Source organism: Athene cunicularia, assembly GCF_003259725.1.
Source record: "Athene cunicularia isolate RWA chromosome 5 unlocalized genomic scaffold, athCun1 chr5_part2, whole genome shotgun sequence".
Taxonomy (NCBI): Eukaryota; Metazoa; Chordata; class Aves; order Strigiformes; family Strigidae; genus Athene; species Athene cunicularia.
In genome coordinates this window covers 9,483,646-9,498,857 of record NW_020799102.1, presented here as the reverse complement: position 1 = coordinate 9,498,857, position 15,212 = coordinate 9,483,646, and the positions used below count along the sequence as shown (strand labels likewise).

The 15,212-nt window shown below is 45.3% G+C and overlaps 1 protein-coding gene across 1 annotated transcript in view; it reads right to left on the bottom strand.

The window, feature by feature from the left end:
* Positions 1–14,539, bottom strand: part of RNH1 (ribonuclease/angiogenin inhibitor 1) — a 16,031-nt gene extending 1,492 nt beyond the window's left edge. The window contains exons 1-7 of the mRNA XM_026850189.1: positions 14,414–14,539; positions 7,595–7,785; positions 5,705–5,875; positions 4,514–4,684; positions 3,488–3,658; positions 2,831–3,001; positions 1,714–1,884 (exon numbers count right to left, since the gene is read on the bottom strand). Of these exons, the coding sequence (XP_026705990.1) occupies positions 1,714–1,884; positions 2,831–3,001; positions 3,488–3,658; positions 4,514–4,684; positions 5,705–5,875; positions 7,595–7,785; positions 14,414–14,539 (1,172 nt within the window). The remainder of the gene's footprint in view (positions 1–1,713; positions 1,885–2,830; positions 3,002–3,487; positions 3,659–4,513; positions 4,685–5,704; positions 5,876–7,594; positions 7,786–14,413) is intronic.
* Between the last annotated feature and the right edge of the window lie 673 nt (positions 14,540–15,212).

Here is a 15,212-nt window from a genome sequence, read left to right as displayed (position 1 = left end):
GCAGCTGTATGTCAGCAGTGTCTTTGCATGCACTACTGGAGCTAGATCTATAGTCTCAGCTATGCCAGTTCCATCCCATATGTTTCCAGGACTGCCAGGCTTAAAAATCCAGGAGCCTAAAGGTGCCTTAAACACTTAGAGGCAAGGAGCCATGTGAAAAGCAGAAGTGGTTCTCTTTTTCAGAACACGGTGCTAAATTATGTGGAGATCACAGGGCTGAGAACTGTGGAGGGAGGTGAGAAAGGAGGTATAACATCATCCTCTAGGGCTCTCCTTCCTCCCTCATCTGATTTTCACTCCTTATCCCACCTGGGTTTCAAAGATTTTCCCCGAGAAGCCTTGGATCAGTCCCATTCTGTCTCTCCACCCTTGGGCAGCAGGCACAGACATCCCCAGCACGGACCAGAGACCCCTGTTAGGCTGCCATCTCTGAGACAACAGCAGGGGCTGGTCCATGGTCTGCCAACAGAGGCAGTTTGTCCTCGTGGTGACTGCTGAACACCTCAAAGTCCTCCCTAAAGCTTAATGGTCTGTGGCTACAGGGGGAAAAGGAACCCAAAGAAGACATTCCCTATTTCAACACCATGCATAACTTCGGTTTAAACTGATCATAAATGATTTGTTGCACAATAAAATAGATTAGGCAGAAGCTCTGCAAATGATGCTTGGTCTCCTACTGCTTATAATAGGATGACTATGGGGCAGATCTTCAAAGTGTCTATGAGTTTAGAAATACAAATCCCTTTAGCTCTGTAAGTCTAAGTTTATTACTTGAGACTTGCAAGCACCTCTCTAAAAAGGATAACTGAGGCCTCTCAGCTGAGAGCCAAGTAGCTTTAACTGGTCAGCAAACATATCTTTCTGGGCAGACTTCAAAGTCTTTCTGCTGTCTCCCATGATCCATCTGCTCAACTCACTCACTGTGAGTCTCGGATATCAGAGCACAGCTCCAGCTTCTCTCAAAAGGCATGGAGGAGACAAGCACAGTGCCCTGAGCATCATGCAAGCCACAGGAGGAGACAAGCATGGTGCCCTGAGCATCACGCAGGCCACAGCCACGCCACTCCAGAGCCTGGCGCTCGCCTGGGAAGGGAACAGGCAGATGGAGGAGGCGAGTCCCACCACTGGGCTGGAGGTGATGCTCCAGCTGGGCTTCTACTGGTGGGGCTGGACAGGCACTGGTGCTGGCACCCACAGAGGTTGTGGAAAACAGGAGGCAACTGGGCTTTGCACTGCAACTGGCAGGCACAAGAACTAACAGACCAGACCTGGACCAGCAGCTCCTCCATCTCACCTGCGAGAGTCCCTGTGGGTGAGTTCAGGGATGGGCATGGGAAGCTCTACAGTGAGTGGCTCACAGAACAAAGCAAGATCCCTCTAGCTTCCCACACTTTGCTTTAGCTCCTGAAGGTACACTGCCCCATGAACTTTCAGTTCTGCACTTGGGAGAGCACCTGTGGATGGCCAGGGACACACCGTCACGTGGGGCACAGCCTGTACTTTCAAGAGACCATGAGTGACAGGATACATGGAAACACTTGCGGCTTCCATTTACTTGCAAGTGAACTAGTTAAACATCAGTTTGTGGTGTGAATTGTTTCATGTGAGCAAAAAAATACCATGCTACCATCTGTTGCTACCTTCCTTTCTCTGCACACCGCTCTTGGAAGGGTAACCCAGCAAGAGAAAAGAACTTCTGAGGGTGCACCTTACCATAGGAACTGGAGGTTGCAGTTGGGGTGCAGCAGCCCTTCACAAATGAGTTCAGCACCTTCATCTCCCAACTTGTTCTCGCCCATGTACAGTATTTTCAAGTGCTTGTTCATGCTGAGAGCAGAGCTGATGGCCTTGCAGCAAGCAGTCGTGAGCCCGCACTCCCTAACCCTGCAAGGCAAAAGTGACACGAGATCTAGACGGGGTATCTAGAGAGTATCAGGCACCATTCATGTCTTCATATTTACTTCACAGGAGCCCAGACAGTGGGAAGGGAGGAACGAAAACCTTCCCACAGTCACTGTACTGCTCTCAAGCCCCCATCTGCTCAGTTACTTCTAAGCAGCACCTCTCTCACTCTTTATATTTGGGATGTCTGTCTTGGAGCATGCACCCAGGAAAGGCACCTGTCCATAAATGAACAGGAATGATCAGAGACAAAACGTGCTGCTCTCAGTCACTCCCAGCTCCATCGTGTGCTCCTGAGGCACCTCATCAGCTCCCAGGCCTCCAGGGCAGGGGAAGAACCCAGCTGGGGACAGGAGCTGAACTTGCAATGTAGAAAAGTTCAAGCGTTGCTTGTTCAAGTTCTACGTGAAAGAACAATTTTTCCTCTCCTGGCCATGTGATACCAGACCATCCCACCCTAAAAGGTAACGTTGTCAGCAGAGAGGACATTGAGAACGGTTTATGTCGTTAAAGCCATCTTTTGGCTTATCAATGAGAGAGCATGGATCCAGTGGAGAACCCGAGATATCTGATCACAGCACTCATTTTGCTATTACATGAGGCCTTTCAAACTTCAAAAGTCTCTTAGCTGCCATTTGTTGCACGATAAAATATATTAAGCAGAAGCTCTGCAAGTGATGCTTGGTCTCCTATTGCTTATAATAGGATGACTATGGGGCAGATCTTCAAAGTTTCTGTGAGTTTAGAAATACAAATCCCTTTAGCTCTGTTAAGTCTAAATCCTTTAGGTAACGACTGGTACGAGTTGTTCATGGAATCACCACAACTGAGGCTCTATCTGGTGGGCATTGCTTCACCTACATCTCCCTTCAGCGAGGTCTACAAAGAAGACAGGGCAGGGGGTATGTACAACTTGACAGCAGCTCACCATAGTTCCTGGAGTTTAGACCTGGGATCCTTGAGGGCCTCACACAGCATTTCCATCCCTGAGTCTCTCAGGTTATTGTCTTGCAGACTGATCTCTTTGAGGGTCTCTTTTGTACTGATGAGTCTGGAGAGATCTTTACAGCTAGCACTTGTGAGATCACAGTCCCATAACCTTCAGGGAAGAACAAAATATTATTTTCCCCCCAAGAACAACTTAGATTAGTAAACAGAGTCCTATTTTAGTATTTTGAATTTATGGTTACATCATCTCGGTTTTTTCTATCCTTTATAAAACCCCTTCATGCATCATATAGCACAGCTTTCTCCTTACTTTCCCTCCATTGAACCAAAAGCTTTGTTTGTAACACAAAAAAGAAATAGGAACATGCAACTCTAGTAGACAGATAACTCAACAGAAAGCCAAGACAAATCTCCATTTCCCATCTCCTCAGAATTTGAACCAAACGATTTCAGTGTGGTCCTGCTCATTCATGGTGTCCTCCACCCAGTTTTGAGAAGTAACTAATCTGCAGTAGAGACGTTCTTCATTCACTAGAGGGTGTAACTGAGAAACTTTCTGCTTCGGAGCAAACCAGCAGCACAAGTAGACAGCTCAGAGGCTGCAAGAGGGATTTAAGTAACCTTTGCCTACCCTTACCATAGCTTCTGGATTTTGCAGTTAGGATGCATCAGTCCTTGGCACAGCAAAGCCATACCGGAGTCCCCGATCTTGTTATCCCCCACGGAAAGATCTACCAGTGATGACTTGTTACTGAGAACCGCGCTGATCTCTCGACAGCTATCGCTGGTTATGCCACAGTTCTCCAGGCTGCAGAAAAAAGCACAGTTGGAGTTGCTGCTCCAGACCCGCTGCGTTAGATACACCCCAACACTGCCACTTCAGACTGAGAAGGGTCTATGGGCTGGTTCCTTGCTGCAAACCAGTGCAGCTCAGATGGGCATTGCAAGACCCTGCAAGGCTCTGAGATGATACAGTGTCCTAGATGGGCTCTGGCTGAAGCAACACTGCTCCTGCGCTCCCCAAGGCTGCAAGGCTCTTCTGCTCTGACCCACCCACTCACACCCATTAATGCAAGGATCATTTTTGCCAAACTCCCCCTTCATATAAACTGTTCCTTTTAAGAGGAGCTCTTGGCTGTATCACACAACTGAGTCCCTGGCAGCCAACCCCTGCTGAAGCACAGCAGGGGCAAGATGAAAATGAATCTGGCTTCTCCCCTAAACTCCAGCAGGGACTTTACCCAAGATACGAGGCCAAATCCAGCATCTCTGTTTTGAAGCCAAAAAGGGATCTGAATAAATATACTCAGCTGGATGGTAATTCAGGGGTAAGAACTGGAGCCACTGAGGGCAACTGTTCCTCTGCTCTGAGACAGTGGCAACCAGTCACACCTTATAATTGCAGGTTTAACCTGGGGCACATGCTCACACTGCACCAACAGGCAAAAGAGCGAGCTCAGAATAACATGCTAAAGAAAAGGTCAAAAAAAATCTAAAACTGAAACCCTGGGCATTTGCTTGCAGTTTCCAGTTACAGAAATCTGAGCCAGCAAAAATTCTGGCCTAAATTTCAAGTATTCCTGACAATAATTTTTCCTGTCTTATGGACGGTATGACTACCAGCAGGACTAGTTGCAGTTACAGATGACCAGCTCTTCCTTACTGTAGTAACTCTAGGTTGCAGCTCGCATCCACCAATCCCCGGCACAGCTGCTTTACAGCTGTATCTCCCAGCGTGTTGTTACTCAGCTGGAGCTCCTTCAGGGTGGGCTTGCTTTGCAGAGCAGGATTGAGAGCTTCCACAGAATCAGCTGTGAGTTCACAATACTCCAGCCTGCAAGAAGAAAAGAAGTCCAGGGGAAAAGCAACAGTCTTCATCACATCCCCCTACCCACAAGGCAACAGATGGGCAAAGTGTGCTAGCCAGGGCAGAAAACGTGCCAAAGTGAGTTGAGACCAAGCAACACGTGAAAACAGAGATAACTGTAATTTTTTTAACAGCATCTCCCTGCTCATTTCAGGAAGCATTAATCCTTAAATTGGACACTAGGGGACCAACAAGACTAATTACCCACCCCATTTTTACACTAGTCCTCCATTCTAATGCATGGGCTGCCTTGGAACACATGACTGGGTTTTTGCATTGCAACATCACACAGCCTCACCACTGAGCTTCCCTGTGAGGGACTGGAGGCTGCCAATAGACCCAGGTCCTCTCAGCCGTAAAAAAAGGACCAAGTGCAGCAGAATCAGACTTTCCCTGTGTGTCTGATAGGTCCTGTATCACAGAATCATCTGGGTTGGAAAAGCCCTTGCAGCTCCTCCAGCCCAACCACAAACCTCACCCTGACCGTTCCCAACCCCACCAGATCGCTCAGCGCTGGCTCAGCCCGACTCTTCAACCCCTCCAGGGATCCCGGGGACTCCCCCCCTGCCCTGGGCAGCCCATTCCAACGCCCAACAGCCCCTTCTGCACAGAAATCCTTCCTCAGAGCCAGCCTGACCCTGCCCTGGGCAGCTTGAGGCCATTGCCTCGGGGCCTGGCGCTGGCTCCTTGGCTCCAGAGACTCATCCCCCCTCTCTGCCTCCTCTTCTCCAGACTAAACCCCCCCAGTTCCCTCAGCCACTCCTTGTACTAACTGTATTAACAGCCACCACCCAGGAGGGCTAAACAAAGCGTATGGGAAGACACTCAGCTCTTACAAACCCACGATACCTACCAGCATGAATGAGCATGACAAAATTTTAGATACAACAGGAAGAAATCTACATCTGTCAACAAAACTCCTGCTTGTCTCAAGGGAAAGATGAGCATGACCTGTCTGATGACCAAAAAAGCCCAGTGACTACTTACTGCAGTTTCTGCAGCTTACAGTTGGGGTTCATCATGCCTTGACACAGCACCTTCACTCCAGCAGTTCCCAGTTTGTTACCACCTATGTGCAGCTCTGTCAGGGATGGCTGTGCGCTGAGGACAGAGCAGAGTGTCTCACAGCTGGCACTCGTCAGATTGCAGTTTTGCAGCCTGAAGGAGAGAGACAACTGGGGTGAGGGAAACGCACCCCCAGAATTTTGGAGGCTCTTCTCAGAGAGGTGCATCTGCTGAGGTTGGGACTTGGAAAGGACACTGTGGCACTGACAGTGCGTAACTCTCTAGGAAGTGGTACACCCAGGTTATTGCTGCTATTTTACAGGTGTGCCAAAATAACTGATCAGCTAGTATTATACCTGTAGCACAAGCAGTAACTCCCACGCTTCCTTCAGTGTAATTGTTTGTATAGCTCCCCTAGCAGAAGGACCCACCCTACATTAAGCAGCTCTGCACCTGCTTTATAGAAGTGTTTCAGCCATCATGAGGCTTATCCCAGAGATAAAGCAATGGCATCTTATGATTTCTTGTCCCCTCTGGAAACGTGATCCAGAGCAGCCAACAATCCTGTCCAACTTGGCTTAAATACATGGATATCATTTAGAAGTTCAATGGTATACTACAAGAAGGATCTGTGAAGCTGATCCTTCAGCACTCAGTCTGGGAGAAGCAGCATATGACCCGTGCTGGTATTGCTATGGTGTGTTTAGAGTTACTGGACAAGACCTTCTTGCAACACAGAGGAATTGTGCATGGTGGTACTAAATTTAACTTGGGTTTGGTTGCTCTTTTATTCCCTAAGACACCTTACTAGAATGCCAAAATGTACAATTATGTTTCTATGAAACTGGAACAGCCTAATCCAGGCTAGAGAAGTTTGAGGCTTAAGACAAAATTTCTGAAAAATTGCATTAGTCTTGCACTATTGAGTATCACAGTTATTTCCTAGAAGGCCCAACAGAGAGTTGCAGTTTGATTAGCTTCACTGTCAACTCTCCCTCTACTTGTGTATCCTCACTGCAGGGAACACAGGGACTCTGAAGCGGGCATATCTGACCTATTTTTACAAGGCAGTGTCATGAAGATCCTAGACCCACCTCAGGAGCTGGAGCACTCCAGTACCCTGTAGAAGAGGTGCTGGACAGAGAAGGCAGCATGTCTTTGAGGGTCATGGAAAGAGCAGGGGCAGCAACCAACTGGCTTTGACTAAATCTCCTGCACCATGTTGCTGAGGGAAGCCCACTAATACTATAATGTGGTGCCTCTGCCAAACATGCTGTGTTGAACCAAGCTGGCCCTGCCCAACTGAGAAGCCAAGGCTGGAAGCAGAGCCAGTCTGGTAGGGTGCAGAAAGACTGACAGCTCTTGAAATGCCAAGGCTCAGGAGAGCACCCTTTTGCTTGGCTCCTAAAGAAGTGGGCAAACTGGACCAGACACTAAACACTGTGCTTCCAACTGGCAGAAGAGCCCTCTGGAAAATGCATTTGTGAAAACGTCAGGTTTGTGCTAATGAGTGGGGCCTTCTGTGGTTGGCCTTTTGTTTAAACTGCCTAAACAGATAATCCAGCTGACTAGGCCAGGGGAAGATCTGCTACCTCTTCTAAAGAAAGTCTCCAGAAAGCCTCTGCTTGGCTGGGAAAACTCTATCTGTCCCCCTCAGTGCTGGAAGACAAAGGAAGACAGACTGAAGATCTGGAGTCTTCCAATAAACACACCACTTAGATAAAACTTCTGGGCTTTTCCAACCATGTGACCTAGGTGATTGCTGAGATACATCGGCATGACTCTTACTACCATCACATACTAGTTTGTCTCATGACTTCACCTGCAGCAGACTGCAAACGTGTTAGAGCAAAACAATAGGTGAGGCTTTACCATAACGTCTGTAGGCTGCAGCTTGGCATCAGCAACCCTTTACACAGGCATTCAGCACCCGCATCTCCCAGTTCGTTGTTGTTCAGCTTCAGCTCTGTGAGGGACGGATTCGTACTGATGACAGAGCAGAGATCCTCACAGTTACTCCTGGAGAGATTGCAGTCATCGAGCCTGAAAGAGGAGAAGGAGTACTTTAGTTCTCAGGGTTGCTTTGTTCTCCCTGGATGGAGTATTCCCCATGAAAGTAAAGTGGGCGATTTAATCCTCTGCAGTCCCTGGGACACCTCCATAAGGATGTGCATGGCCTGTTGGGTGACACATGGCCCAAAACGTGTTTTCTCTGCAGTAGCGGAGGGGCTGGATGGCAGTTCCCCAAGCCACAGGCCTCTTCTCCATGCTGTGTGGCACAGGGCACATGACTCCTCCCCTGCTTGGCAGGGCTTCAGCTGGAGGATGCACCTTCATTTAAAGAAGACAAACTGCCTGGTGTCTGAAGCCACGTCAACCAGAGGCCAGCTTACAGGCTGTCTGACTGGTTCTGCACCGAAACCAGCCAAGCTGGCTCTTCAGCCAGCCTCACAGACATCCATCAGCAGTTTGGTCTTGTGTAGGTGGCAGAATAGCAAGTAGCATCACCAGCTACTTACAAAACCATGGTATTAATCCAAATCCTGGCTTTTCAGGAGAATGGATCCATGATTACTGGCATGAATGGAAAGCAGGTGAATGATGCAAGGGGTTTGGACCAAGGATATAACAGATAAAGGTATAATTTGTAAAATGCTAGGGACACGTTTAATAGTGGCATACAAGGAAAGAAACAAATAGTAAGATTAAAGATATGCAAGATGAAATAGAGGGATGTAAAGCTACTGAAATGTTACTACCTTTAAGAACAGAATAACTGCAAAACCAACTTCAGGACACTCATTTAAAAGCACAGAAGTTAGGAGAACGTGTTGGAATGATGTTAATGTAAGCTCCAAACCCTCCCAACATAGTTCAGACCAGGAAACTAGTAATAACTCCTGAAAATTGGGATGATTCAAATAAAAAGAGCTCAGATGAAGATAACCCCCTGCACCTGCCTGAGCCTCTCCAATATACCACTAGACCAATTATAAAACCAGAAGAAACTACCAGACCACAGGGTGGAGCAGGAGATCGCACTAGAAAAAAATCCCATTTGATCCAATTCAAATGGCCAATTTACACCAATGTTATGGTTGTAAACCCTGAGAAACTGAAACAGAGTATTTGTGGTGTGTGTGCTTATCCAAGGGGACAGAATGTTATTAAATGGGGATGAATCAAATGGATATTAGGCACCAGGTGTCTTTTTAAATGCTGGTCCTGACCCCCTGGAAGACTCCCATTCAGCAATGAGTGGAGTGGCATATGGAGCTGGAGGAACAGATGAGCTAGGGAGAGGAGAACCATCTATCCTACCCATAAAATCCCTACACGAACCTTCAGTTGCAGTGACAAAGGCTGCCTGTATACAGGCCACGCACGAACATGCTCCACATGATGTTCCAATCTCAACCACCACAGGCTTGGCCATACTGGAACCATTAATTGGAGGAGCCCTGGCTGTGCTTACACCTTACCTCATTGCAAAGTGAAAGGAACACCCTCAAGCTGTGAAACTGTACCAATATGTAGATAACATTCTAATTGGAGGGACTTCCCCTGAGAGGGTGGGCGAAGCAACAGCAAGCAGTACAACAAGCTCTACACAAAGTAGAAATTGAGATCCCACACCAGAAATGTCAAGAACCGGGTAAAGAAGTAAAATTTTCAGGGACTTGATGGATTGCAGGTAGTACAGCAATTCCACTGACACCCTAAGGAAAACAGAACAATTGCAGTCACCCCCATCTAGAAAAGAATTATAAAAGCTCATACTTTAGGGTACTGGAGGAAGCATGCACCTGGACTTTCTATCATTGCTCACCCACTGTATTCATTTTTACGAAAGGTAAGACTGTGGAAATGGGACCTGGAATATGAAGAGGCAGTCAAAACCTTAATACGGGAATTAAAGACATTATCAGTCCCTGGGGCCAAGTCACCCCTGTGATCCTAATACAACAGAATGGGGTATTGCAATCTACTTCAAACTGGCCCTGACAGATCAAAGAGACCTTTATTATTCAGCTGCATTTAAAGAAACAGAACAGAGATACTCCGAATGGGAAAAGGGACTTTTGTCTTTAATCTGAGCAGTTAAACAAGTTGAGAAAATACACCAGAGACAACCTGTTCAGACTAGAGGGCCATTTCATTTGCTAGAAACGTTCCTAAAAGGAACCACTCCCTCAGAGGGAACTGCACAAAAAGCCACCACTGGGCAATGGTGTGCCTACCTGGTGGGAATAGCAGATGAAATGCAACTGAATGAAAGTCAAACAAAAATTTCCAAATTTCAAATGCCTATAAACACCGACCCACCAGCACTAAACCAACTATTTAAACCTTCACCAGTTCTAGATACACCTCCCCTCACTGAGAGAACATCAACAGAGGGCATTTGGTTTTCTGACACCACAGGAAAAAGAATATTTGGTAAATGGCAATACAAGTCTGCTGCATTAGAAATTAACACTAGCAAACAAGTAATAGAAGAAGGTGAAGGTAGTGTACAAGTAGGAGAATTAAGGGCAGTTGGTTCAGCAGCACAAAATGGAGCAAAAGTTTATCTCTGTCAATCCTATGCCATATGGGCAGGTGCTACACAATGGCTCTGTCAATGGGAAGCTCTAAATTGGGAAGTAAATAGATCCCCAGTCTGGAGAACCAAGGATTGGCAACTACTGCTGAACATAGCCAGAGAAACACCCTTCAAGATGGGATGGTTGGAACCTCACACCAAAGACAATAAGCCAGCCACAAACTGGAACCAATGAATAGATGAATTAGTCAGAATTGGGGAAATGAAATAGGGAGATACATCAGATGCTGAAAGGTACCAACTAGGGGAATGGTTACATCAAAAATTAGGATGCACAGGCTGAGAAGCACTTTATTTTTGCAGCCCAAAGCTGAGGTCGTCCTCTAAACACATGAAATCATCCTGACAGAACGCCCCTAATGTAAACTGAAACTGCAAACACATCACCCTGCTAAAGCACTACCTCTACACATCAGTGAAAGGAAAACTTTATGGTCTACATGGCAATTGATTATATCGGGCCATTCAAACCCTCTGCAGGATATCAATACATCCTCACAGGAGTGGGACTCTGGTGTGCTTATGGCAACTAAGTGCCAGAAGGCCAATGGACGAAATACTGTACAAGGGGTATCACCTTGGTTCTCAAGTACACCTACTCCTGATGTCATCCAAAGTGATAACGACTTGCAGGCACTTCTCTAGAGAGGTGCAAGTGTGAGCAAAGCAGGAAGAAAGTCAACGGGTATTTCATGCCCCCGTTATCCTCAAGCAAATGGGATGGTGGAAAGGGCTGATGGCCTATTGCAAAAGAGCCTTAAGCCACGTGAGGCCCTGTGGGACACTCAGTGTGGGCCCACTGGAAGCCCTACAATGGAGCATTCTTTGCAAAAACCGAGCTTAGGACTCCACCTTCTGGGAAAAGGGAACATCCACCAACATTACAGCCAGGAGAAACTGTAACGGTTGATCTACCATCCATTGGTACTGTACCATGAGTCTAACTAAACCTAGTGGCACACTTGCATGGGAGGCTACCAATAGCAGTGGTGCAAAACACAAAATTAGTGCACAGTGAACTTTTCCTTTTTTCTAATGGGGTAACCTGTCTGGAAAACCCCACCAAGACCAGTCTATCCCACCTTTTTGTCTTCCAGCTTACCTAAAAATTAAAATAAGAAACATCACCCTACTGCTGTTGAAGATTTTGATAATACTTGCTTCCCCACCTGTCTCAACTTGATCATTAAATCGAGGAATCAGCCACAATTGTCTTAATACAGAAAACCACCCCTTTTGTTATTAACAGACAATAGCATAAACGTGACCTGTAAAATACAACTACCTGTTACTGAAGGCTGTGCACGTAGTAGGATTATTTACAAGAACTCTTACACACCATACAGGAAATGCTGTAACATGAATCACTGTTAAATACATGACATAGTGAAGGGACATTCTGAAGTTAAAATACATATATGGAACACTCCAGAGAGATGAAACAGAAGATTAGGAACAGTATCTCTCAAAATCACTAAACCTATCACAACTAGATCAGTGACTACTTTGAATACTCCCCCAGTTTTACTAAGGAGTCTTACTGAGAAAACCCCAGAATGGCGACAGTCTCAAGCTCATATTCATTATACCAGAACCATGGGAACACTCTCTGGGAAGGGAAACCTAAATCTTTCCATTGTGGACACGAACAAAAATAACACATACCTAGAAAATGAGTGGAGCTGGTATGAAGATGAAGCTTATGGCAAAGTTTCCCTACTTTGGGCAACAGTAGGGGAAGAAATTAAAATATGGTACCGAATGACCAACAGGTCCAGCTATGAAAAGGCACATGAGATTTCTGTGTACAACCTTACATCAAACCCAACAGCAGACTGGGATTCAGCACTTTGTGCCACCGAAAGAAAATTAAGCTGTTGGCACAGTTTTACCTTAATACAACCTGTTATTACAATCTGCATGTGGGCTCACCATAATGTGGAACTATCATTTAGATTTAAAATAGACATTATTAAGCCTAGCACAACACCACCTACCACTCCTCACTTAACATCCACAGCAATTACAAAGGACAAAAAAACCTTCTATCCCCATGGATTTTTGAAAGGGGACCGTATGTAATCAAAATCAATATTGTTGAACCCCTCATGGTCCCTCAAACAAGTGGAACTATCAATGCAGGTTAGTATCTCTGCAATTAAGCCTACCTGCTCACCATTCCTGAATGCGTCGCACACAACATTGTCAGTGTGGTTGCATGGGCAAACCCTCACCTCTCCAAAATAATCAAGAAAGGATGTGACTGGCATTCTAGGAACAAGATTAGGGGTATTAAACAGCATGATGCTGAAGTTTTAGCAAACAAAATATGCTCAGCAACAAGTAATTTACGCAAATCAGAACGTCCATTACAATCTTGTCTATCAGCACTGGGAACTAATCAATGGCTCCTATCTGATACATTACCCCAATGGGAAAGAATTAATGAAAAAAAACATCAAGTAACTGTGAATGTACTAGGTGCAACCCAAATTAATACCTCTCTTGCTCTTAGCTGCATTCAGTCTCAACTGTTTGTAAAATCTACTGTGGCAGCAATTGTAAGAGAAGGTGAAGGGGGCACCTTACCCACTGAAATTCAAAAGGTAATGTGGGATAATACAACTAAATTGGAAAGGGAATTCCATCCTGGTGGCGTCCAGTTGTATGGCCCCATGGACAGTAAAGCCACAGCTTTTGTTTTGAGAATACACAATGCTTCATTATACACCATATACCCCATCACTGGGCTGGGATTAAATCACCATGGAACTGTATTCCATCCCGTAGAACAAGGAACATGGGCCCAGCAAAATGGGAACAAACAGCAAACTACTGATATTGATGCATGTGTTATACGGGAACAAACAAGGATTTATTTGTGACAGTAATACCATTAAGACCCAAGACATTTGTCTTGACACTGAACAAAATACTTGTCATCTTGGAATACACCCTGATGAAACCCCTGAAACTGTACTAGTATGTATGGGAAATGGATGTGTCTGTATAAGAATCCTTTGTAATTCTGTATTTATAGAAAACACCACTGCAGAAACAAATAATCACTCAAATATCTGTATTTGTAATTTTACCAAAACTGTAGGATGTGACTTTAATTATACACATTGTATCAAGATTTATTACCTACCCCTATTGGAATGAATCTCACATTGATAAGAAAACTATTACAATGTGATGACCTGAACCAATTGCTAAAATAAATTTGGAATAACAGATAGAAAACCCTGATTATCATCCATCATGATGCAGAAGAAATACACCGTATCTTAGAAAGAGTGAAGAAAGATGGAGAACATTACTGGTGGGAAAACCTTCTTTGAAACATCTCCAATGGTAACTGGGAAACTAAATCTGATGTTACACCCCATGATGGTCCTGCTGACTCTTGTTATACTGTATTTGTTATTGAGCATCACTCCATATATCAGGTTTGGAAGATGACAAAACAAGTTACGCTATTACAAGAAGTTCTCTGCATATATAATGGTTTTTAATCCCATTTGATGAAATAATATATATGCTTCTTTAATAGAGGTTAACCCAACAGAAATCTACACTCAAATTACAAATACATGTGGCATTTATAGGCACAGAGGCAAGAGGTGACCACACCACCACTCTGTGGAAAATGTAGATTGACTTTGGTCATGGGGTGGAACGTGGTGGTGAGAACCCTGGGTCACGTGGCCATGTCAGGACCAGGCAACATTCTCTTCTTGTGGTTACAGGTGCAGGGACTTGGGACAATCTGGTACTTTCTTGTACTGGTTACAAGTGCAGGGAGCTGGGATGATCAGGCACTCCCTAACTGTACCTGAAACTCCTGCTGCCTGGATCGTAGCCTGCTCTTGAAGGCACCAGCATCACATAACAAGAATTGTGGCCAAAATGGAATAATACTGACCAAAGTCAATCATCTCACAATCCTATAAATAGCAATCTTAAGTGAGATCTGAGCTCTCCAGGATGGCAGCAGGCTGTGACCCAGCACCTCCCCCAAGTTGGAACACTTCTCAGGGTAGATTTCACAAGGATTTTGAAGAGTAGATTTTTGCAAGTACTTCCAAGATTGTCTGCTGATAGATGCCGATGAAGAAGGGTTCAAAGAGCATCTGCTGACAAACACAGATGAAGGAGAGTAGCGAGTCATCCACTACAATCAGATTTTGCAAGGTTTCAAAGATCATTTGGCACCAGTAATTTACTACTGTTTACAAAGAGAGAAATATCTTGAACTAGGTTAACCTCTGTATCTGTGTGTGTGTGTGTGTGTGTGTGTATAATTTTATTTAGGAAACTTTGTCATAAATCTCGGGTGAACCTTGCCATTTTTGAATCTTTAACTAAGTCTCTGTGTTGATTATAGCAAATTTTATTAAATTGCTTATGATGATGATTAAGTATTGTTAAAAATTGTACATCCTAATCTTGTTATTTACTGCAACAGTGCTAACAAATCTTAAACTGCTATCTCAAAGTCGCGCAGGATCCATAATCGTCATTTCATGCCAGTGCGTCACACCAGTCTGCACTGTATCTCTCAGGCACACCTCTCAGTACACAAACTGTGAGTTGGCAGTGTGGCACCACCTTTTCTCACTGGACATCAGCATTCTTCTAGTTGTTGCTAAATTGATGGGGGGTGTGGGAAACTGATTTGGAAGGAGAGACAAGGAAAGGATTGGGAGCCCAGGACAGGCACGGAGATATAGAGGGAGGTAGAAAAGACAAAAGGCAAAAGGCAGGTGTTATGAAGAACCCTACAGCCCCAGGCACAGCCACAGCCAGGACTGCCAAAAGTTGCCTGGTCACTTCTTAAATAACACTATGGAAACTGAGGCTCTAGTAGACTTGTTTCCT